This window comes from Grampus griseus, assembly GCF_964374135.1.
Source record: "Grampus griseus genome assembly, chromosome: 17".
In the NCBI taxonomy this organism is placed as follows: domain Eukaryota; kingdom Metazoa; phylum Chordata; class Mammalia; order Artiodactyla; family Delphinidae; genus Grampus; species Grampus griseus.
This window is the reverse complement of record NC_139011.1, coordinates 15,216,218-15,242,573: the sequence shown is the minus strand read 5'-3', so window position 1 is coordinate 15,242,573 and position 26,356 is coordinate 15,216,218. Positions and strand designations below refer to the sequence as shown.

The 26,356-nt window shown below is 40.9% G+C and overlaps 1 protein-coding gene across 1 annotated transcript in view; it reads left to right on the top strand.

Annotated features, from left to right (window-relative positions):
* Positions 1 to 23,997, top strand: part of FER1L6 (fer-1 like family member 6) — a gene marked incomplete at both ends in the record, with an annotated part of 146,181 nt that extends 122,184 nt beyond the window's left edge. Inside the window, 8 exons of the mRNA XM_082674389.1 lie at positions 2,624 to 2,784; positions 5,268 to 5,410; positions 7,665 to 7,753; positions 8,211 to 8,309; positions 10,660 to 10,901; positions 12,420 to 12,583; positions 22,346 to 22,446; positions 23,811 to 23,997. Coding sequence (XP_082530515.1) covers positions 2,624 to 2,784; positions 5,268 to 5,410; positions 7,665 to 7,753; positions 8,211 to 8,309; positions 10,660 to 10,901; positions 12,420 to 12,583; positions 22,346 to 22,446; positions 23,811 to 23,997 — 1,186 coding nt within the window. The remainder of the gene's footprint in view (positions 1 to 2,623; positions 2,785 to 5,267; positions 5,411 to 7,664; positions 7,754 to 8,210; positions 8,310 to 10,659; positions 10,902 to 12,419; positions 12,584 to 22,345; positions 22,447 to 23,810) is intronic.
* Between the last annotated feature and the right edge of the window lie 2,359 nt (positions 23,998 to 26,356).

Below are 26,356 nucleotides of genomic sequence, written 5' to 3'. Positions count from 1 at the left end.
CTCATGAGTGCTTACAATATACCACGCACTTTACATGGAGTATCTCGTTCAATTCTCTCAAAACCCATTAAGGTGTTATCCCCATCTTACACAGGTGGGAAAAGCTCTCACTCTTTACAAAGATTTTTGAATTCTGATTAATTTAAAAATATAAATTATCTGCTTTATTTTTTTATTTTTACTTTTATTAAGCCTTTTAAAATAACATTTATTTCTTAAAAGCTAACCTGTGCATAATAGGAAACCCAAAACACAAGAAGCAAAAAACAAAGTCATCCATAATCACCAGCAGTTTACTGTTTGATGTGTCCTTCTAGGTCTTGTTTTTGTATCTACACGACTAAGCGTCCATTTTTATGTAATTAAGATCATACAGTTATGTATCATGCTATTTCACACACCACGAATATTTACTATTTCAAAGTCCCAAAGCTATGAGTATTTTAATAACCAAGAATACACTACACCCACTCAATCTGGAAGGAAAAAATGTAATCCTGCCTTTCTTGGTGACAAAAATTTCATAAAAGACAAAAATAGCAGTAGGCCTCTAAATAAAGATATTGGCTGAGTTACGATCAAAATACTACATTCCCTTAATGTTCAATTAGAAATGAGACATAGAGCAACAGAGACCAGCTTTATTTTTTAAAGTATGATATATTTAATATCTTAAGAAGAAAACTCTTACAAATATCAGCTAGGAAAATGTAAAAGCATCCATTAGATTTCCATGGTATAATTTTAGAAATATTTCTTCTGAATATAAAGTAATATATAGTCCTTGTAGAAAATTTAGGACATACGGAAAGTACAAAATGATGCTCAAGATATTTTATCCAGAGATGAAATTTACATTAAAAAATGTGTATATTTCCTTTTAGTATTTTTTTCTATTCTGTTTCCCCCAAAGTTGGACTCACACTGTCCATGCAATTTTGTAAGCTTCTTGTTGGACTTATACCCTTATAAGCATTTTATGATGTCATTAAATATTCTTCAAAGTCATTATTTTAATAGTGGTGTTCCATTATATAAATTTACTATAAAATGATATAACCAATTTCCCTTCCTGAATTTCAGGGCATTTATATTTTTGTTTCTTGTTCCATTAGAAATATTGCTGCCATGCACATTCCCATACAAAAGCCATTGCAAACCTTTCTGATAATTCATTCAGTGTTCATCCATGGATATGGATTTATTCCATTAAAAGGAATGCACACTTTAAAGACTTTTAATATATATGTCCAAATGGCTCTCCAGAAGGGTTGGACCAATTTACACTCTCATTAACACAGTCTGAGCATCTCTTTCCTCCATGGCATGATTTTTCAGACAAGTCTCTACTGCTGGCCTGTTCTTCTCTGAGCCTAGAAGGCCGGTTCAGTTTTGGGACTGTAGTGAATTTGTAAGCCTCCTGGTGTATTTACATCATTCTCAAGTACCTGAGAGGGTACCATGCAGAGAATGATTAGCTGTGCTCACTCTGAAGTCGGTAAAGGAAGCCACAAGCAAACATGGTGGATCTTTTGTTCAGGAGAATTTCCTGACAGTAGAACTAGCAGGGACCAGGATAATTTAGTCAGGGAAGTTGTTCTCTGAAGTTTTAAAAATAAACAAGAGCACTTATTTCTGGGGAGGCCTATGTATGGCTCTGGGGGTGGCTTGGAGTCTTTTCAGGATCCTCATATCTCTGGCCCAGTGTAGGAAAACTGCTTTATAGCCATGTTTTGGTTTATTTCAATGCTTAAACAAATTAAATTCTGATGAATCCCGCATCCCAGGGAGCAGAGAAATCCAGGCTTATCTTGGTCATGGTTCCTAGGGAGCATCTCATTGCAAGTTAATAATTTTTAACCAAACAGCTAGTTTTTTAAGGGAAGAAGGGGTTGAAAAGATTTAGAAACTCACCACTAGGAAATAACTGATTAGAGAAACGGCACATCAAGACTTCCTGCCTGTGACATGAGTTGGCAGAGGAGGAGAAGGGAGGAAAGAAGCAGAGAAATTGGAAGGATGAGCTAGGCTTTCTTCTTAGAATAAGTAGCAGCCAAATAGCTATTCTGCTAGGGACAGAACAAACTAAACAAAAACTACCTGCAAAGAAATCCACAGAGACAGAAAGCAGATTGGTGACTGCCAGAGGCTGGGTGGGGTAGGGGCAGTGAGGAGTAATTGCTTAATGGGTAGAGGGTTTTCTTTCGGGGTGATGACAATTTTTTGGAACTAGATAGAGGTGGTGGTTGCACAACACTGTGAAAGTACTAAAGGCCATCAAATTGGTCAACTTTATAATAGTCAATTTTGTTATGTGAATTTCACTTCAGATTTTTTTTAAAGGATGCATTTCTTTAAAAAAATATCCAAAACTACCTGTAAGGAATGTTTATGTCAAGCTACTCAGAAGTTCTGCCTTTTGTACAAGCATACATATGCAGAGGTATTGACCAGAAGAGAGAGAAGATGATAAAATGAAAACACTAGCCCCAAGCATGTAGAAGGTCAAGTTAAATCTGAAGGATTAACACCGATCATCCTTAGGTGGTCCTTTTTACCGGGACCTCAGATGTGGCTCCCAGGGAGGCTGGACCTCACCCTCTGTCCCTCCTCCACTTTTCAGAGAAGGATACAATGCCTGGAGAGACACGTCCAAACCCACCGAAATCCTCACCAAGCTCTGCAAAGACAACAAGCTGGATGGCCCCTACTTCTGCCCTGGGAAAATACAGATAGGAAACCAGGTGTTTTGTGGAAAAACAGTCTTCACCGAGGAGGACACAGGTAACTCCCCCAATGTATCCCGCTGACATGGCTCTTCTTTTGAAAAGCCTGCTTTCAGTGGTATTGGTGACTGAAGATAATGCTCATTTATTGTAAAATTAATGCATGCTCACAATAGAAAATATGGAAAAGTAAGGAGGAGGACGAAAATCACTCTTAATTCCCAAATTCAGAGATAACCATGGTGCGTGCTGGTATATTTCTTTACAGAAATATAAATTTTGCACAGTGTGTGTGCAATTTGGCACATTTTTACATAATTTTAAATGTACCATATCTATAGTTTTGTACTCTGCATTTTCTATTTCCAATAGATTATGACAATTCTCTGTTCTTTGAAACAATCCTTGATAATATTCTATTTTATGGCTGTGACATTTATTTCCATTGTGTCCATTTTTGTAGTGACACTTAATGCTACCACGAACATCCTTACACATATTTTTGCATATTTCTGATGTGTCTACAGTACATATCATATAAGTAGAATTGTTGTGTCAGAAGATAGACAATACCTTAAAATTAATATTACATAAAATAAATCACTGGACACAACTCAAATTACCCCCATAAGTGTTATACCAACCAATCTCCTGTTTCAACACCAAGAAACAGATTTTTCCATACGAGCAACATAGGACGTACCAGGAAGATCCCAGAGAGCCTTTCATAAATTTAGGATAAGAAAAAAAAGCCACCTTTACTTTAAGGTTATAGAACAATTTCTCTACTGTCACACCTGTCCATTTGATGCTTAAAAATTACCTATATATGGTTCAGTGCTCCTGATGCAAAAAGCCCGATTAAGTACACGCCACAGGGTGTTTTTTTTGTTTGTTTGTTTGGTTTTTTTTGTTTGTTTTTGTTTTTGCGGTACGCGGGCCTCTCACTGCTGTGGCCTCTCCCGCCACGGAGCACAGGCTCCCGACGCGCAGGCCCAGTGGCGATGGCTCACAGGCCCAGCCGCTCCGCGGCACGTGGGATCCTCCCGGACCGGGGCACGAACCGGCATCCCCTGCATCGGTAGGCGGACTCCCAACCACTGTGCCACCAGGGAAGCCCTACAGGGTGTTTTGACACTATGTTGATCCCACCACTTCAATGCCAAGATTTCTTTTTACCTTGTTTTGGCCCCAAGAACTTCTTAGAGGTTCATGCATGCAGAGTTATTGACATTTAGTGTATTAATGATATTGATGAATTTCTGTGAGAAAAATACTTTTTTGTAATGTATTCTATGAAGCCATTTCAGTCCCTTGGTCAGTATTCTACATTTCATGATTAACCAATTTACTTGCCCACCAGAAATCTGAAATTATATTCATTAAGATCAGTTCTTGACTGATTAAACTTTTTGACAAAGATTTAATTCATTGATTACTTGTTCATCCCTATTTACTTTTACTGACTGTAATGACTGCTGTTGGGAGATTCTTTTGGTAGCCTTTTTCTGATTAAACCTGGTTCAACTTTCCTATGTCGAATTTGGCCCTTCTAAACTTTGTTCAAGAAGATTTTATTCTTTCAACAATTTTTGCCTTATTTTGTGAGTATCGTTTCTACTGGCAGTTTTTGTCATGAATTACCTTTTTTGGTAAAACGATAGATCAGAGAATCTTTTCTGGAGTAAGTGTTGGTAGACGGGAGATCCCAAGCAATGATGAGAAAAGTCAAGAGACATCGATGGGCACATATTGTGGCTGTTTCACCACGTTGCTTAGGGTCACACTGGTTCTCCAGGCCCTCTCCCACTGTGGTGTTAGCAAACAGTTTTATGTCTCCAGGAAACATGCCCTCTCTCGTCCCTTGCAGCCAAGTTTGTGATTCATAGACTCTGAAGGAGTTTGATTCAAGGGGCGAAGGGAGTCCAGTACTCCAAGACTCTGACTGAGCTCTGGATCTTTTGGTCAACCCATCTCATTTCCCACTCTCTTAACTTTCTTTTAATTAATTTTTATTTTAACTGAAGTATCGTTGATTTACAATGATGTGCAAATCTCTGCTGTACAGCAAAGTGACTCAGTTATACACATATATACATTCTTTTTAAAAAAAATATTCTTTTCCATTATGGTTTGTCCCAGGAGATTGGCTATAGGTCCCTGTGCTATACAGTAGGCCCTCGTTGTTTATCCATTCTCAATGTAATAGTGTGCATCTACCAGCCCCAAACTCCCAGTCCCTCCCTCTCCCTCCCCCTTGGCAACCACAAGTCTGATCTCTAGGTCTGTGAGTCTGTTTCTGTTTTGTAGATAGGTTGGCTCTCTTAACTTTCAAACTCTTTCCTCTTCCCACCACTCTACTCCTACCTCTTTCCATTCTCTCGTCCTTTTTCTCTTTCACTGCCTTTTCTCTCTCCCGGTTCCTTGGTATATTTAAATGAACCTTTAAGGGAGTGTTTGAAAACGCATCTGACAGCCCATGACTATCACCTTACAGGAACACATCTGACAAGTCTCTTTATTTTTCTCTCTTCCATGCAGATGAGACGGTGGAGTCGTACGAGCACTTGGCCCTCAGCGTTTTACACTCTTGGGAGGATATCCCGGAGGTTGGGTGTAGGCTGGTTCCTGAGCACGTAGAAACTCGGCCACTGTACCACAGGGATAAGCCAGGAATGGAGCAGGTAGTGGCCAAGACAGTTCTGGCCCCAATAAGAGTGTTCATCCCCGAAGAGAATGACTTTTCCCCTGCAAGTTAATCTTGTGTGCTGTATAATAATGGTTCTCAACCAGGGACAATTTTGCCCCTCCTGCCCTGGATGTTTAGCAATGTCTCATATATTTTTGGTTGTCTCACGTGGGTAGGGGTGATATTGGCATCTAGTGGGAAGGGACAGAGATGCTGCTAAACATCCTGTTCTGTACTGGGAAGCCCTCCACAACAAGGAATTATTCAGCCCCAAACGAATGTTGAGATTGAGAAACTCTGCCCTAAAATCAGAGTAGGATTTAGTGCTCTTTCCCTTTTATGATTTGAGTTATCACGTTCTTTCTGAAGAATCCTGACATTTGAGAAACTTCAAAACTCATCTGATGTGCCCAAGACCTTGTCCAAAAATCTATCAGTAACCACACAGCCCACTAGTTTTCCCAAAGAAGCAATAGATGGAGGCTTACCTTGAAGAACTGGCAAAACAAGCTGTGTGGAAAAGATAACTAGAGATCTGGCTTCTGAGTTAGAAGGGAGGAGAAGACAAGTTTATTAAGAGGCTTTTATGTCCTAGGCCCTTTACAGAAATTATCTCACCTAATTAGGATGGCCATAGATTTAGTTATCCAAATTATGGCCATTTTGAGAGGGAAAGAAGGCACTATTAATAATTAAGCTGATACAAGGGGCACACACCACGATTTTCCTAGACAAACCGGTGTGTGTGTCACCTCACGCTTATTTCTTAATACAGCCTCACGATGAAATTATTATAATCCTTACTTTTAAGATGAAGAAATTGAGGTTCAGAGAGTTTAAGTAACTTGCTCAAAGTTACTCAGCTGGTAATAAGTAGAGGTGGGATTTAACCCAGGCAGTGTGAGTCCCTAGTTCTGTCCCAGCTCTGGACTCACTCTCTGTGTAGTCTGGGCAAAGCACGTGGGCTTGACTATAATGGGGCAGGAACTCCCACACTGCTATCCCAGCAATGCTGGGGTATAAACCTCCTGAAAGCATGTGTGAGGGCATGTCTTGAAAGGATAAACTTTTATCAGATGTAGAAGCTTATGACTATTTCCTAAGATTTACTACCAGATGTTTGAAATCTTTTGGAAACTGGTATCCTTCATTTTGCCTGTCAGATGCAGCTTCTTGGTTAACAGTGAATGTTAATGTCTCTTTAGAGACCTAGGAATATAATCCTCCATTGAATTGGTTCTTCTCTTCCCGAATGCTAACTCTTTGCCGACATTGCCCCTTCCCCTGGAAATCCTTTTTTTTTTCCTAGCCAAAGCCCCTCGTTCACCCAAATCCTACAAATCCTTCCCACTCTGTTGGAAGCCCCACTTACTTCATATAAAATCTCCCCTGACCATCCCAGCCCTTGTTGATCACTCACCTTCCTGCCTGAGCTGACGGAGCAATTAGCATGCATACAACAGACCTGAATATGGAATCCACTGGACTTTCTCCCCACCTGGGCTCTCACATCCCTTGCAACAGGGTACATTTTGATGTATGGAGTCCAAAGCAATGGATGGAAGGCCCTGTTCTGCCACTAATTAGCCACGGGACTTCAGATAATTTCTTTGACTTCTCTGAACCATAGTTTTTTTATGTGTAGCACAGAAACGTGGCTGGGGGTGAGCACTGATGGAGATAATGGATGCTAAGGTACATTGGAAGAAATGAAGCATGATTCTTCTGACAGATAGTGTTATCTTTGTAATCCTTAGGGGTTGGTAAGAAGAGCAGGGTCTCTAGAGTCAGCAGACAAGGGTTGAATCCAGGCTCTGCTACGTGTTGCCTGTGTAAACATGGGCAAGATATTTTCTCATCTGCCAAGTAGGAATAATAACATCTACCTAGTGGGGATGTTGGAAGAATTAATGAGACAATGCTTTTCAAGTGCATAGCACTGCGTCTACCACATAGTAGGTGCGCAATAAGGTTTTGCTTACCCTTCCCCTTCTCTTGATATACGCTCCTCTTGATATATGTTCTAATTTTTAATAAAAATATAAGTTCTGTCTTTGTCAACAAATATTCTGAATATAATATGGATAATATCCTTATTATATCACATTACATTATATTATATTATATTATATGTACCTAATATCCATTACTAGTAAAGGGATCTGTTAACACCGCGAACGGTCAGTGTCCATGTGATAGTGCCCCCCTCCCCCCCAAAAAAAAAATCTAAAGGATGTCTTCTTAACAAGGGCCGCCTGCAGATGTGGGTGGACATGTTTCCCAAAGACATGCCTCAACCTGGACCTCCTGTTGACATTTCGCCAAGGAAACCCAAAGGGTAAGTAACCTGCAGCCCCACCTTCAAGGAAAGAGACCAAGGTCTCGGACTAAAGGATCATGTCATTTGATCTGGTGTCTGATACATTAATCAGCTGACCCCTGATAATCATGCCTCACTTTCCACCCGGCCAAGTACAGCAGGGGGTGAGTGGTGGGGATAATAGTAGTGGTGGGGATTGAAATGGTGGCCCCTGTTTTATGGTAGGAGCCCCTGAGTTTCAACATTCTGAAAAATGTCGGTTAATGGAAGGAGGATGTGCTCAGAGAAATTCATGTTCTTGGCGATTCCAGCTGGGACACTTGGTTTTGATGGAATGAAGACCTTAAGTCTTGACATTTTAGAACTTGGTAAAGTTGAGGAAGCTTATAGACTCACAGCAGTACCAGAATCACATAGACACCAATCGACTCAGCGTCCAAGGTCTTCAACCTAAGTCTGCCTTCCCTTGTCCCAGGTATGAATTGAGAGTGACCATCTGGAACATGGAAGATGTCATTTTAGAGGATGAGAATATCTTCACAGGACAAAAATCAAGTGATATTTATGTTAAAGGGTAAGATTACCAGCAAACTCCATACCCCCTTTCCTCCTCTTCACCTCTTTAACCCCTAACCATCTCACAAAAGGAGTCCATCTTACTCACCTTGTTAGATAAGGTCACTTTCTTTGTCAAATATTTGCCTTATTTGGTCATTTTGCTAAGAATGATTATCCTATGAAATATTTTTGTGAGGAAGTCTTATTATATAAACGTCTCTTTCAGTTAAATATTGGATGCCTAAACTTTTTGAATGACATTCAAAATACCTTTACACCAGAAGGAAGTAGAGAGCTGTAGTGCTATTGATGAAAGATTAAGTGTTAAGAAGATTATAAGCCTAGTACAAAAGCTAAACTTTATACCTTCCCATTTGCTAGTTTTACCAACCTAGGACTCAGGAAACTAAGTATTTTGTATCTCTCTCTTACATCTTGGCTATTATACAAATGTCTTTGTAGGTTTCCTTTTCACCCCTACTCAGGGAGGGAGGTGAAGTGGTAGAGAATCAGAAACAATGTGACTTAAACATGTACCCTCAGATAAAACTCATCTCAGAAACAGTCAATTCATCTCAGCCTTATTTTGGTATCTCTTTGTTTTCCCCCAACAAGAAACCCCCTTCCTCACTGACACTCCCATTTCTAGTACACTATTAAGTCTTGTTCATTTTACTCCCAAAATAGCTGTCAGCACTGTCCATTCTCTTCATCTCACCACATCACCATCATCATCTTTTCGTCCATCATTTCCTGCTAGGGTCACTGAAATACCAATACTATCTGAATTGGTCTCTCCCTATTCAGTCTTGCCTCCAATAATCTGTTCTCTATTGTTGAAACACGAGTTATTTTTTCAAAACACAATCTGAGCACATCAGTCCTGTACTTAAAACCCTTTAATGACATCCTATTTTCTCTAGACAAAGATCCAAATCCCTCATATGTCCTAAAATATCACACATGACTAGACTTTGCCTATGTCTCCAGACTCATCTCACTGGATCAATACTCCCCCTTGCCTTCTGCTCTCTAGTCACACCGAGCTTCTTTCCCTTTTTTTTTTGGCTGTGTTGGGTCTTCGTTTCTATGCGAGGGCTTTCTCTAGTTGTGGCAAGCGGGGGCCACTCTTCAGCGCGGTGCGCGGGCCTTTCACTGTCGCTTCCTCTCTTGTTGCGGAGCACAGGCTCCAGACACACAGGCTCAGTAGTTGTGGCTCACAGGCCTAGTTGCTCTGTGGCATGTGGGATCTTCCCAGACCAGGGCTCGAACCTGTGTCCCCTGCATTGGCAGGCAGATTCTCAACCACTGCGCCACCAGGGAAGCCCGCTTCTTTCCCTTTTTAGAATGTGTCCTCACCTCTTCTTCCACAGGGCCTTTGCACATCCCTCACTGGTGACTTTTGCCATCCCACCTATCTCCCTCCATCCTCTTCCCTCCATGAATGTAGCTCCATGAAGGCAAGAACCATCCCTGTTTGCTCCCAGCACTCCCCTAGCATCTAGCTCACTCCTTGCCTCATAAGAGATACCACACATATATAGGTTGACCGAGCACCATCTTTAGCTAAATAATTGTGCCCATACCCCAAGTGGTACCACTCCTCTGGAAATAGAAGGGTATTTACCCTCCCATGCCCCAGGGTGGGTTGGGGTGGAGGGAGGGATGTCTGCTTTCAGAAAGCAAGTGGTTTGGCATTACCAATTAGTTTGAATTAAAAGTACCTTTTTTCTCAAGAATTAATTAGCTGTGGATAAAGTACTAGGGGAAAATGTATTCATTGTAGCTTACTTTATACTTGGCATGGAGGAAAAAGACCAGATAATACTAAGAGGAAATAACATAATAGATCATTTGGAGTACACAAGCACTGTACATGTACTATCTCATATAATTCCTCTGAATTTCTATGAACTAGATATTGTCATTGCTTCCATTTTCCAGATGAAACAAAGGCACAGAGAGGTTAGATAATTTACCTATGTAATGTAGCAACGTAATGTAGTGGGTGCAGAAATGGTACGTGTTATAAAGAGGCCGCCCAAGGCGAGAGGAGACTCAGGTTACACTTGCATTTCACATTTCCTGACTTCTCCCTTTTTACTGAGTGTGGCTTCAGATCTACCCAAGAACTGAAGACAATTCCCCAACCTGACTTAGACCGAGAGTATTGTTTCAGTTTCCAACCCTTTGATCCCTATTTATCTCTTTCGGATTCAATGGAAGCTTTCATCTAAATCTAACTATATCATAATTTTAAAACCATGGATCTGTGACCACAATGAAACTAGTTAAATCGCTCTTGATTATACTGATGCCTGAATAATGTTCCCTGAGTGTTTAATTCTTTTTCTGTCTTTATTCAGGTGGTTAAAGGGTTTGGAAGATGACAAGCAGGAAACAGACGTGCATTACAACTCTCTGACTGGAGAGGGGAACTTCAACTGGCGCTTTCTGTTTCCATTTCAGTATCTCCCAGCAGAGAAGCAAATGGTCATTACCAAGAGGGAGAACATCTTTTCCTTAGAGAAGATGGAGTGTAAGACGCCACCTGTGTTGGTGCTTCAGGTTTGGGATTTTGAAAGGTTGTCTTCAGATGATTTTCTGGGTAAGCCAGTGGCTTCATCAAGCTCGTATTAATGTTGAGGGTTTTGTCCCAGCTTTTGGAGAACTTAGTCTGAGTTAGCTCCAGGGATAGTAATTTCAATGCTATTTAATAATTTTGATAGCAAAATATTGAAACACTCCAAATAGCCCTTAATAGGGGATTGACTCAATAAGTTACAGTGCATCGCTATGGTGGAAGATACATATTCAAACAGACTAAAATTGACCTTTGCTTTACTACTAAGAAGCTATTAAGTTTTGAGCTAATTACTGGTCTCCTCTGTACCTCAGTTTTCCTCAGCTGTAAAATGGGGATAATAATATTACAACCTCAGAGGGGAGCTGTAAGTGTGATAATATAATTTAAAAACGAAGGACAGTGCTTCATACATAGTAAGCACTCAGTAAGTGATAACCCTGCAGCCATTAAAATATTAGAATATTTAATGAGTTGGATAGTTGTGCAGGGTGCATTAAGTGAAAAAAAAGTGTATAGGAAAAAATCCCCTTTCGGTAAAAAATATGTTTATTTTTATAGGAGAAAGAGATAGTCAGAGATAGCCAAAGAGACAGAAAGACTGATATAAGGATATGAACTAATAAGTAGGACAGTCGTCAACTTTTGGGAGGTGGAAAAATAATAGAAAAAAAGATTTCTATTTTTTGCTAATGTGCACGCTCTAAATGTTCACAGTGAACATACATCACTTTCGAAATAAGGAAAGGTTATTAAGGAGAGAGAAACAGAACATTCTCGTGGAATTATCTTACTCTGGCTTATATTCACTCATTGAAAATACACTGTTGAAAACTAGTGAATACAACAAAAAAGAAGCAGACTCACAGGTGACAGAGAACAAACTACTGGTTACCAGTGGGCAGAAGGACGGGGAGAGAGGCAAGATAGGGGTAGGGGAGAGGGAGGTACAAACTACTAGGTGTGAGATAGGCTCAAGGAGGTATCATACAACACAGGGAATACAGCCACTATTTTGTAATAACTGTAAATGGAGAGCAACATTTAAAATGTATAAAACAGTTTTAAAAAGAGAAAACATTGTTGAGAGTCCACGATGGTACTGGAGAGCAGCTACCAAGACGGTAAGACTGAGTCCCCAACCTGCAGTTTAGTGGGCTCAGAGACAGAGGTATGGTCGGGGGAGGAGGTTCTTACAGGCTGTCTGTGCTAAGGCAGGGAACAGCTCAAAGGATAGACACGTAATTCAGATCATGCTCAGGGAGCAGAGAAGAGGCCCAACAGATGATACCGGAAACTAAGGCTTGAAAGTTACATATGGTAGCTCTGCCCTTGTCTTCTACCTGCTGCCCTATTACTAATGCTTTAAATGCACCAAACATGTCTTGGTCATATTTGTGCCCTCAGTACCTGGCACATGCCTGTGGATCCCATGTGGTCCTGACTGAATGACCAGTGAGTGGATGGATGAATGAGTGGGTGAATGAGGATGATGATGGATTTTCAAGCCCTTCTATAACTGTTAAGGACATCTCTTCACAGGCTCCCTGGAGATGAACCTCAATAGTTTTCCCCGAGCAGCTAAGGCTGCCAAAGACTGTGATCTCACCAAGTTTGAAAATGCAAGTGAGGAGAGCAAGATATCCATATTCCAGCAAAAGCGTGTGCGGGGCTGGTGGCCTTTCACTAAAAGCAAAGAACTCACGGTAAGTGACAGCTGTAGGAGACGGGGTGAGGGTGGGGCAGGCAGGGGACCTCATATTCTTTAAATGAGTCATTTTGTAAACTTCAAGTCTAGTGCCCTAAAATGACATAGAGCCCTTTAGGGCAAAGTTTCTGTTGAGAAGCGAGAATTTTGAAAAATGTATAAATGCATTGTGCCTTCCATATTTCAGCATGCTTGATTTACTAGTGATCTATATCAGGCTGGGTTTCTATCTTCTTACCTTGAGCATATGCCCCGGCATTAATTTTTTTTCAACATTTCTTGAAATTACGCATAAAGTCCTGACTAATGTACAATTTTAATACAACTGCTTCATCCCTTCACCCTCAAAACGTGAAACTCCATTTAAAAAGTGATCCATCCTTTTAAAACTTGCTCGAGAGGATACTAGCAGAAAGGAGAGCCATTTACCCCTGTCCTTGCCTAGCCAACTTGGTCCATACTGTGTGACACATGCTGTAGGAACTCGGACCTTTCACAAATCGTAGGAAGAAAGCTGCTCTTGCCCTTTCTTTCAGCCCGCTCGTCACTCCCCTGTAAGGGATGGTGGAGGACTTAAGTGCTCAGTGAAGGTGAGGAAAGGGACCGGGCCAGCATAGGGGGCCTATTTTCACTGCTGTCCTCCTCTTGGGGTGAGCGTGTTCTCCCCTCTGTTCCTAGTGCCCAGCGGCAAAAGCAAACGCAAGTCAGGACCTTTTAGGTAGCAGGTCTGCATAGAGACCGATTGCTCACTCTCTCTTTGTGCTATGGGCTCATTGGGTACAAGACAAGGATTTCTTTGAACTTAACTGGGAGCTGCTGACCTGACTCCGTGGTGTCTAGTCTTAGTATGTTTTCTAGGAGCTTTCTCTTCCCTCCCTTCTCAATTCAGTCCCATCTGGTGAGATTGGATCAAAAGAACAAGGATCCAAGCAGGCTCCTTCCTTCCAGTCTCCTCAAGTATGCGTTGAGGTTTCACTACATGGCAGCCTCTGTACTCCGCTCCAGGCTTCACAGCTTAGCACATAATAGATGCTCAGTCAGTGACTTGATTGATGAATGGATGGGATCAGAAATGAAGTAAGCATGGCCTGTGCTGTCATCCAGCTCAGAGTCCAGTGAGGACAGATGTGTCAACAGTACATTCTGCATGAAATAGTCAAAGTGAAAATGACACAGGGAAGGAAGAGGGGAGGAGCTAATCCCCTCTGAGGATGTTGAGGGATCAAGCAGGGCACAGCACAAATTTTTCAAGAACAAGGAATGATGAAAGGCCTTTTCTAGATGAAGAAAAGGAGAATGTCTACTCCAAGTAGAGGAACCATGATGAGTGCAGCCTGGAGTCCTGAAATATCCCCATGGGGACAGCTAAATGCCCACTGGTCAGAGTTGTCAGAATGTAATATGAGGTCAGGAAATGGGGAATGCCAAGTCCTGAAATCCAAATTCTTACCTTTTGACATAGTTCCTTTTCCTATGAAACAAACGGCAGTGATTATGTATATATTACATAATGGCAGTCATCTATTATATTTTTATAGCCCTGCAGAGTTTGCCAAATATGTTCAGATCCCTTCTGTTATTTCATTTGATCCTAATTGACTATTTTCCATGTACTTTATTTCTTCATTTCATTCAACAAATATTTATTGAGCATCTATTAAAGGATAGGCCCTGAGAATAATATAGTCCAATGTCAAAGACAGACACACAAGGGTAAATAGATGAACACACAAATGCACAGCGAGTTACCCACAGGCACACCAAGAAAGCAAATTCTTTTTTTTTTTTTAAGAGAAAAAAGTGAATTTTATTTGAGCCAAACTGAGGATTACAGTGTGAGAAACAGACCCTCAGGGAGCTCTGAGAATTGCTCTGCCTAGCAAATTCTTAAAACAAGGGCTGGGAAGTGCTGAGTTAAGGCATATCCAAGGCAGATATTCCCACTCCATACAGCGGTTAGAGAACTTTCTGTGACTGTGAACCTTTATAGTTGAGACCTAAAGAATGAAAAGTAGTGAGCCACAGGGAAAAATATGGAAGTGCATTTGTCACCAAGCAAACACCACAGGCAAAGGCCCTGAGGTGAGAATGAGTTCAGTGCATAGGAGGAATTAAAATACAAACAAGCAAAAACCTCGCACAACTGGAGCAGGGTGAAGAGAGGGTGACGCCAATGAAGTGGAGAGGAAACCAGAGCTGGATCATGCAGCCCTCAGACGCCATGTTGAAGAGATTATGGATTTCGGTCTCAGATCAACAGGAAGCCAGTGAATGGTTTCTAGCAGGGAGGTGAGGGGATCTGATTCACACAGGAAACAGTCCCTCCCTGCAATGGGGACAATGGGTGGGAGAGGGTCACAAGTGGAGAAAGAGAAGTAGGCAGAGATGTAGGAAGAAAATAATGAAAATGTGCTGAGACATAAACCCAGAGAGGAGAGAGTCTTTTGCGGACAGCTGGGTCTTTGTGTCAAATGCTCCTGGGTGGTTGTATAAGAAGCAGAGAAGTGTCGATTGGGTTTAACAGCGTGGAGGTCACTGGCGACCTTTTATTTATTTATTTATTAAAATTAATTAATTTCTAACTGAAGTACAGTTGATATACAATATTATACGTTACAGGTGTACAATATAGTGATTCACAGTTCTTAAAGGTTATGTTCCATTTACAGTTATTATAAAATACTGGCTATATTCCCCATGTTGTACAATATATCCTTGTAGCTTATTTTATACATAATAATTTGTACCTCTCCTGGCGACCTTTTTAAAAAGCAGTGTTGTGAAAGTTCATAGCAACATTATTCATAATAGCCCCAAAGTGGAACCATCCAAATGTCCATCAATTGATGAATGGATAAACGAAATGTGGTATGTTAACCGAAATTTCAGAAACAGAGACCTTATTGAAGTAAAGAGGTGCTTATCTGGGGTTTGTTAGGACCATAGCCCGGGAGACACAGATTCAAGAAGCATTTGAATTGTGTTCTGTTGGACTACCAAATGGGGGATGCTTATAAAGCAAAGCGGGGCAAGGTCATACAGGTTGTTTGTCAAGAACTAGGATCAGAGCTGGCAAGAAGTTAGGGCGCTTATTAAACAAGAACTGGTTGGGGTTCAAAATGATTACATTGTTGCAAAAGGGTTGGGGAAACTTTGAAACTACAAGGTTTCAGGGTGCAGCTGCTAGCAGATACTGTTTTGAAGATGGCCAGTAGTGTCCTAGAATTTGATACAGTTCAGAACATTCAAGTTCCCAGTGATTTAGGAACATGTCTGCAACTGCATCCACAATGGTCACCTGGCTCCATTTTGTTATTTATTTATTTATTTAGCTGCACTGTGCAACACGTGGGGGATCTTTGTTCTCCGACCAGGGATCAAAGCCGGGTCCCCTGCATTGGAAACACCGAGTCTTAACCATTGGACCACCAGGGAGGTCCCACCTGGCTCCATTTTGGATGCCTGAACCGTAGTTACTCCATTTTGATTTTTAAATGGCTTTAAATATGTCATCAGGTATATCCATACAGTGGAATAGAATTCAGCCATAAAAAAGAATAAAGTGCTGATAGATGCTCCCACAATAGACTGCTAGTTATTTCTCCTGCAAAAACTGGGTTATTTGGAGTTAACAAAGAATTGCAATTTGAGGTCTGCACCCATGGCTAGCCATGTGCAAATCCCCAGCAAAAATGGAAAGAACTCTTTTATAGAGGGGGAAAGGAAGTTGGGAGTGCTACAGTTAACAGAGTCCATGGCTTTTCACTGACTGAGCCATGACTGTCTCTCATTGGCTGAGCTCTTGCCAGGTGAGAAGAGAAAGTCTTTCTTCTTCCTGTTATGCTCTGCTATCAGCATAGGGCATGAGAGCTCCCCTTTCGGGTCTCTCAACTCTATTTTAATTGAGGTTTCTCTTTATTAGTTTTTATAGTGTCCATGTCTATAAAATGAGTAGTTTGGACTGGGTGCCTCCAAGGTGTGTTTCCAGCAAAGACATTCTCTAATTCCAACTCTGCATGAACTCCCCTCCCGTGCCTTGAAGCCAGCAGTCAGAACATCATTGTCATCTTATTCCAATTACCAGCAGCCAGGAGGGATTTGTTTATGGGCAGTGCCACCTGCCAGGCTTATTTTTAAAGCTGCTTATCTGTACACCCAAGCAGTGTAATTTAGACATTTGGATCACACAGCTCCTAGTGTGGAATATGGATAGTAAGTGAAAAACAGCTCCAGTGGAATTGCAAAAGAATGGATACCCTTTGGAGAAGGAAAGGGAATATGTATTGAACATGTTCTTCATGAAACACATTGCATTATGCATTTTATATGCATTATCCTACTAAAAGCAACCTTCAAAGAAATCACTCCTTTAGAAGATGGAGATCAGGAAGTTTCTTTTACAGGTTAATCTCGCAAGTCTACAGTTAGGTAGCCCAGGTAAGTCCCAAGAGCATAACAACTAAAACTACCTCCAGGTTAGTGTGAAAAACAATTGTCAGCATTTATTATGGCCATGTACACTAGCAGCTAAAGGTTCAACGATCAATAAGACACATTTCTGCCATCCAGAATTTCACAGCTTAGCTGAGGCAGCTGGTAGACAAGACAAATCATCTAAACAGTATGTGGCAAATTCAGATTCTCCAAGAGTGGAGGTATTTTCATGTGAAGAGCATTTTTAAGACAAAGTATATTATATGCATTTATAGGAAATTTGAAAGACACAAAAATGTGGAAAGGAAGAAATAGCACCCACATGCACATCACCCAAAGAAAACTATTGCTAACATTTTGGTTATTCCCAATATGCATAGATTTTGGTTAATTTTATATAATAGTGATCATTCTATGTTAAAAATAATGCCTTGTTCATTTTGCTTTATTCAGTGTTACAATGAGCATTCCCCTACATTTTATTATGAATATTACTAATTCTTTGTATTCTCAAAATAGAAATGCTACAGTTAAATCATGTGTTTTTTCCTCAACATACATACATTAAAAAATTTAAGCATGCAGAAAGTTGAAAGAATAGTACAATGATCAGCCATATACCCACCACCTAGATTTAATATTTGTAGACATTTTGATATATTTATTTTGTCTGTATATGTGAATATATGGATATAGTTTACACACACACACACACACACACACACACACACACACACACACACACTGGCTGAACCATTTAAGAGTAAGTTGTAGACATTCTGACACTTTACCCCTAAAGACTCCTTATGCATCTCCTGAGAATATGGATATCCTCCTACACAACATCTCATTGTGAAAAATAGGACAATTTGAACATCCAAAATAATAATGACTATGCTTTGTGCATTAAAGGTTTATCTGAGTTTTGAATTATTTCCTTAATTAGCTACCCAGAAATGGAATTCACAGGTCCAGAGTATGATTATATACTGTAATGCACATATACTCACACATACATATATATGTGTGCAGATACATATATGTGTGTGTATATATATATGTATATGTATGTATGTATGTATAGGTGTATATTCCTCTTCCTAAAGGATTTACCAGTACACATTCCCACCATTAATGTATGTGAATGCCTCATCTCATATGAGTGACAGTTGTGTTTAATAAGCAATAATTATTGCTGAAGAAGGCATGTCCAACCTGAACACAATCACTTCTCAGCCTCCCCCAGCGTCCACCCTCCAGGCCCAGTGAAGTTTGAAGCCCATAAACAATGGATGCAATACAACCAATCTAGTCTTTTTAGGACCTTTCCTTGTCATTTTCTTCCATCCATAGATGTCATTAGGTTAATAGATAGTCTCTCACACTGTCCATTTTTTCTAGCTCTGATTTAAAATTACATTTGGAGGATATTATTAGCTTAAGACCTCTACCTGGTACTTGGTTGAATACTGATGATTGAAATAGGACATGGAACCCTCTGTGTGGAGAGACACGGAAGGAGGAGCAGTGTTTATCAGACTATGTCAGTAAACACCTTCCCCTGCTGCCTCTGCGATACCAGATAAATGCTTTGTGACCGCAAAGGCAGGGAAGTGAAGCGGGGACAAGGCTTTTCATGATATTAGCTGACAACTGCTATGCCTAGGGCAGAATTAATTTCATATTCTCTGCCTCTTTTTTTTCTTTGCATTTTTTTTCCTGTGGGAATATGAGTCCTTGGGACTTCTCTGGGAGTTTTCTGAATGGGCAGAATATATTTCTCAGGAAATTATGCGTTTCTGTCCATAAAATAGTGTTGAAGTTAACAACTATGATTTTTTAAGTGTTTACTATTCACCAGGCACTGAGTTGAGCAATTTATAAGTGTTGTATCATTTATTTTTCAAAGCAATCTGATGGGGTACATGCTATTAACATCCCAGATCACTGAGACTCAAAGAGGGCACGTAACTCACCCAAGGTCACACAGCTAGTAAGTGGTAGAGCACGATTTCAGATGCCAATTTGTCTGCACCAAATCGTACCCACTCAATTCCTGTGCTACGCTATGCTGTACTATTCCTTAAGCTACCCAAGGCAAGTCGTTAGATGGAAGTCAAAAACATGTTCTTTTTTTTCTTTTTAAAACCAATTTATTAAAATATACTTACATACAGAAACGAGTAGTATACATTACAGAAGAGTGTGCCAATCATGAATTTTCACGCACTGAACACTCCTATCGGCACCTAGACGAAGAAGCAGAACCTCTCCAGTGACCCAGACCCCTCCTGCCCCTGTCCTGACCACTCTCCTGATCTCTGACCTCATCATTTGATCATGTCTATTTCCTTCTTTAGCTAAATGAAATCACACATCGTGTATTCTTTTGTGTTTGGCTTCTTTTGTGCAACAATGTTTCTATATAGCAGGTGTGTTTTTCAACATTTTATTTGAAACATCAAAAATACATTCTAATGCTGGAGCCATGGCAATGACTATGAGGCCCCTCTTGAACATTTCAGAAAAGGTATATTGAGTCACTGTTAAATAAATAGGCTGCTTTTTTTTTTTCCACAAAAAGGAGCCACTTGGACACATAAAACAGCAGAGGATGGGACTTGGTATCAGAGGACCTGGGTACAAATCTTAGTTTTATAACACAAGTTAGCAAACATCATCAAGCCTTCGTCTCCTGGGCTGTAAAATGGGAATAAAAATGTCATTTGTTTTCCAGGCTGTCAGATGGTTTAAGTGGAATAATGTCTTCACATCCCACCATGCAAGTTATACAGCACGAGGGCTGAGCTTATTGTTAGGCAATGAAGACACCTATGATCCTTTCACTCTTGTCCTAGCTTGTTCTCTGTTGATTTTTGTCCTCGCTTCCAAACGTTTTGGAGCCCAGCAATTGGTTAGTGACTCTTAAGCTCTATCAAGTATAGAGGAGTTGGATGAGGCTCCCAGCATATAAATATATTGCTCAGTGGCGCTCAGATCATCGCTGAAAAGCATCCGGAAATAAACCCTTTTGGCAGATTGGAAGCCTCTCTGCCGTGAGTTCTGGGCTGGCTTCTTGGGTTTCTTCCAGCTGTGAAATCTTGCAGGGGCACCGTGGGCTCTAACTCTGCCTTTCATGAAATCTAGAAGTTAGAGCCAAGTTGCTTTAAAGAGCCTCTGGCCATTTGATAGATGAGGAAACTAAGACCCAAGAAGACAAATGCTTTTAGGTGGCCATGATGAAGACAGTCATAGAATCATCTCACGTTAGAGCTGGGAAGGTCCTCATAAAACTTCTAGTCCAATTATCAGGCAGTTGGGAGGCAGCCTGCTATAATGGAAAGAGCATGAGCTTTGGAATCTTACAGACCTTGGTTCAAATTCCAGTTGGTTAACTTATTGCCTTTGTGACCTTGGGAAAGTTATTTGACTTTTATGGCTTCATTTCTCTATCAATATAAAGGAGACCTACTTTGCTAGTCACTGTAATAAATAGATGATAGATAGATAGGTAGATAGATAGATAGATAGATAATAGATAAAAAGAACAGACCTGGGACAAAACAGGCATTCAATAAAGCATTGCAATTACAGTTAGAGTTATATTACTATTGCTCTACTGTTGATAGATGTGATAGAATGGATAGAAGCTTTATATTCTTTCTTTCCTGGCTTTCAAATACTTCCTGAGTGCCTTATGTGCAAGTCATTGCCAGTGGAGCCAAAATTTCTCAATAGGAACAAGAGAGAGTACATATATACATATTTTAAAGGAATATTTCTGGATCATAGGAATTTAATGCCTTCTGAGTCGGGTCATGGTACTAGTCTAAAGAATGGATGAGACCACCTAGATCTGAACTCATGACTTCACTTGTAATAAAAGCCCACTGTGCTTCTTTACTGATTCAGACAACCATGACTCTGCCTCTCTTCTCCAGCTTCAAACTCACCCCAAATACTCTACTTTTCTCTAATTTCTCCCACGATTACATTTTCATGGCTGCCAGCAACTAAACTTGCTTGTTAAGAAGCCCTGGCATGGGATTCCCTGGTGGCGCAGTGGTTGAGAGTCCGCCTGCCGATGCAGGGGACGTGGGTTCGTGCCCCGGTTTGGGAAGATCCCACATGCCGCAGAGCGGCTGGGCCCGTGAGCCATGGCCACTGAGCCTGTGTGTCCCGAGCCTGTGCTCCGCAATAGGAGAGGCCACAAGAGTGGCCTGTGTACCAAAAAAAAAAAAAAAAAAAAAAAAGCCCTGGCTTTTTCAGAAAGTATAGGTAAATTAACACAAGACCATTGGTTCATCAGAATCTTAGACCTTTTTACTGGGGTAGGAAATCAACCATGCCTCTGAAGTCAGGTAATACCCCATCCACATGGGATTCAGAAAGACAAGCTTTAACAGCAATCGTAGGGGCTAAAATACTTTGGTGATGCTGCAGTCTCCAGCCACGTCTGTGTCCCTCCTATCACCTTGAATTTTGATCCACAAAACCAAAGGAGGCAGGAGAGAGGGTCCCCTCCACCAAGAACGGGAGCTCCAGGAGATCAAGGGTCCTATTTTTCTTAATCATTAAGTCCCCAGGGCCTAGAACAGTGCCTGGCATACAGGGGGTCTCCAAAAGTAATGAATGAACAAGAAAGAATAACTCCTACCTTTTGCAGACATCCTGTCTCATCCTTTGATAACCCAAGACTTACATCTCTGCCACTATCTTTGGCACAATGCTCTGAAGAAGCATATGACTCATAATTTTCAAACCAAAGAGGCTGTTTCTTACTGAGGGAAGAGAAGGGGAGAGAGAGTGCTAGAATAAAAGAATAATTCTAAAACACTTAGAGGGGACAACAAAAACAAGGAAGGATGACAGAAAAGCCTTTTGGCAAATGTAGGTCCATACCCACCCATCTCCTCTTGAGAGTCATTGACAGAGAAGAAAGAGGGTAGCAGATTCAGCAGGGTTCTGCCACTCAAGTAATTAGTCCCCTTTTAATTCTTACTTTCTGTAATTCATATTACTTCTGCAGATATTAAATGATTACAAGTGAAATAGTCCATGTGACTGAGCATTTGTGTGTCTATGTGTACACGTGAGACCCCCTCTTCTCACAAAACTCAAGAGTAACGTCGTTCCAGGGCTTTTATTGTCGGTCATAAAAATGGCTTCTCCCAGGACCGAAAAGATAATATTTCCTCAAAATAAAGCAGGAGGATAGTCACAATCCTTCCTGACATTCTCCCACATGATAACACTTCTTCTAGAAGGTCGGTGTTGCCCCCAGAAGTTCTTTGTGACTAGAAACTGAGAGTTTGTCTTTGTGCAGGGCAAGGTTGAAGCTGAGTTCCACCTCGTGACGGCAGAAGAAGCTGAGAAAAATCCTGTTGGAAAAGCCCGAAAGGAGCCAGAGCCCCTGGCCAAGCCCAAGTGAGTGAAGTCACGGGGTGGGGATGGGGACATCAGAAATGGGAAGGACCCTCTGAGGTCCCCATATCAGAGGATGAAAACATTTCTCTAGAGCATCCCGTTGGGAGAAGTGAGGAGTTAATAGGTACCATCCAATCAGTGTAGCTTTTTATTTCTATAATTGAAAAATATTCCAAAAACATTATAGAGTGTTTGGCAAATGGACAGGACACTTTTCCGTAGAACTACCACATAAGCACTTCTAGAATAATTTCATATGTTTTTTTCTGCTATTTTTTTCATGGGAATATAAGTTTCACATGAATTTTTTTTCTACTATTTCTCTAATTATGCATACAAAATTATCTTCATATTTCACTTATCCTTTGCTGAAAATTTTTGCTTTGTTGCCATAGTTGTCATAATTAGGATTTTTAAATGGCTGTGGAATAGTCCATAGACTTGATACCCATAATTGAGTTGGTTGCCACCCCGTAACTGGATGTTTAATTTACTTCTACCTTTTTTCTATTATTATAATATGATAAAAATGTTTCCCCTTTATAAATTATCACCTTAAAATAAATTTCCAGAAGTAGAATTACTAGCAGCAAGTGTTACCCTATTCAATTGAAACCATGGTTATATATCAATTAAAAAGTAAACATATATAGATATGAAATGTGTACACAAAATACTCCTTCAAATTGTATTTGTCCCACCCCTCCCTGGACTCCAAGTGTCTCATGATGAGTAGGTGGTCCCTTCTCTGTACCTACCTTTCATCTATCATAGTGTTAGGAACATAACTGGTGCTTCATTAATTCAAAATTATTTATTAAACTCCTACAATGTGTACCTACTAAAAAAAAAACACTTTGAAGAACACCAAAGAAATGTAAGATATAAACTCTGCCTTCCAGAAGCTTTCAGTCTGTTTAGAGAGAACACACAGGTTCATAAAACAGTCATCAGAGTGTGGAAGACATATGTTAGGTTCAAAAAGTGGGTAAGTCAAGCCACGAGTGAGGTAGGAATTCAGAATGAGAGGAATTATTGTGGACTGGGGTAGTCAGGAAGGGCTTCATGGAAGAGGCAGGGCTTGAGCTGGTCAGAGTGGGACGGACAGAGGGCCCTCAGTTCTCTGGCTGGGTCCTAACCAAACTCTTGCCCTCCTCCAGACCAACTTTTAAAATGATGAGGAATCATTATCACCCAAAATGTTAGCTTGCTTCTGCTTCAAGGCAACATGGTCTTCGCCCGTTCTTGGGCCTCTCGTTGTGGGCCCCTGGAGATTGGGAGTCAGAAATCCTTCCTGAGGTCTTGAGACTCCTATGTGTTGACAACATGGCCCCTTCCCTGATCTTCTCTTGCTTCCTTCTCAGCCGCCCAGACACCTCATTCTCCTGGTTTGTGACCCCCTTCAAGTGCCTGTACCACCTCATCTGGAGGAATTACAAGAAGTACATCATCATCGGTTTCATTCTGATCGTCATCATCATCTTCCTGGCCCTCTTCATCTATACCTTGCCGGGAGCCATCAGCCGAAGGATCGTTGTGGGCTCGTCGTAGAGGGTCATGGAGGTCCCAGACCTTCCCTTTCTACTCCTCCTCCCTTCTTCCTCATCTGTAAATGTATAAGAATGTATGCTCTGTGCAGGCACTGTGCCGGCTGCTAAGGGGATAAACCCAGAGGGCCCAAGAGCCACTCCCTATGTCTAAGGACAGATCAGCTCTTCTTGGAGGAGATGGGAGAGGAATAGTCCTGCCCTACCCCAACCCTGCCACTACCTTTCCAATTTAAAAGCCTTAAGTCATGGTTTTGTCCATGGGCAGGATGAAATAATGGCTCCTTTACCCCATAGTAATCAATGGTGACCTCAAATTGACTTAGGAAAATATTTTCTAGAGCACTAAGTAAGGAATGTGTTTCATGGATGAGGTTTAGGAAAAAGCACAACATACATTTATGGTGACGTTGAAAAGGAAAAGAACAGCATTACTTTAGGACAGATTTGGAAGGAAGGTATTATACTTTCTTCTGGATTCTGGACAGTAAAACGACAAGTCAGGTCAACAAAACAATGCACATTGTTCAAATCCACAATAAATACAAGCTAAACATTGAAAATTCTTCTAAGTTAAATAGAGCTCATCAAATTTACTTTTATGTCAAAAGATGCTGGAATGCTGAAAAGCCTTTTAGCAAAAGTATTTGAAACACTTTCAGATCAGATGGTATCATAAGAAATGTGCCAGAAGAAGGGGTAAGCAAGCACAATTTAGGAATCAGCTCTGTCTGGTGTTCTACACATAGGTTATCGCTCATGGCCTGTCCTGTGTATAAAAAAATAAATTAAAATAATGTTCTAGGCCTAATTGTGCAGCCCTGACCCTAAAGATACTATGCTTAAGAATTAAAAAGATTTTGAAGCAGAAAACCCATTTCCCAAGAAGTTGTCATGAGTCCCTACTTGTGTTCTTAAATGGGATTAATTTAAATCTATTCATTTGACGGATTAGAGTTGTTCTTGCTGCTTAAATTTGGTTCAGAGTGGTTTTGTTTTGTTTTGTTCTTTTAACAACATTTGAATCTTTCCTCCCAAACCAACTAAGCAAAACATAATTAATACCAGCAACAACACCAAGCAACTCACAGGATATGTTATCCAATTCTGTGTCTCCAGTAGTTGAAACCATTGGTGCCTTTCTTGCTCTTTTCCCTCAAAAATACACATAAATGGAAATTGGGATTGACTTCACAGCTGGGGAATTTATTCATTCAACAGCTAATTATTGAGTTCCATCCTTGTTCCAACTGCTGTGATTAACTCTAGGGTCTCAAAAGTACACAGTCAGATAAACTAAATCTTTGCTCTAAAGGAGCATAGGGTTTGATAGACAGAAGATATTAATCAAATAATCAGACACAGATAAATACAGACTGATGGATCGAATAGGGGCAAAGTACTGGGAGCAGAAAGACCATCTAAAGGAGGCCCTGTAGCCAGTCTGGCAGTCAGGAAGGCTTCCTAGGGAAGTAATGACTGAAGGGAGATAAAAGATAAGGAAGAAAGATGGAGAGGAAGAAGAGCACACTAGACAGAGGAAAATAGCATGTTTAAAGGCCCTGAGGCGGGAGGGAGTGAAGCACATGAAGTGGTCTAAAAGACGGTGGGTACCAAGTGAGAGGCAAAGGACCCTGAGATGGGGCTGGAAAGTCATCTAAGGGCCCACACGCTTAACGGCTTCAGTCTTCATTTTAAGGGCAGTGGATAGCAAAGGATTTTTAAGCAGTAGAAAAGAATGACTAGATTTTTATTCCACATGGAGAACAGACTGGAGGTACTGCAGTCCTTCCCACAAGAGAGGATGATTATTTTCACTCAGTAATTGTGGCAGAGGAGGGAAGAGGAGGGATCAGAGATGATCTCTCTAAGGCTCCAGGGTGGTCTAATGGGGAATTGGGGGTCTAGTATTGACTCTATTTTATACAAGCTGTGTGACCTAAGGCAGCTAACTTCACATCTCTGATCTATACTTTCCTTGTCTATCACATAAGGAAGTTCATATATACTATGATGAAAAGACCATGGCATATTCTGCGGCAAAATGAGCGTTGATGGGTCTGTAGCATGGAGTGGGATGGACTGTACTCAGAGTCAGATTATGAATGGCTTTGAATGCCAAGCCAAGAAGGTTGGACTTTATGCAGCAGAAAGTGGGGGCCCCTGGAAGAATTTAAACAAAGAAGTGTCAAGAACCAGTCTAGATATTGGAGAAGTTGCTCTGCCTGCAGTGCATGATGGATTAATGAAGATGAGATCCAGAGGCCGGGGACATTTTAGGAAGCAGTAGTCAAAACCCTGGTGGGCGATGAGGACCTGTGTCAGGGCCACAGCCATGGAGATGGAGAGGAAGAGCAGATTCT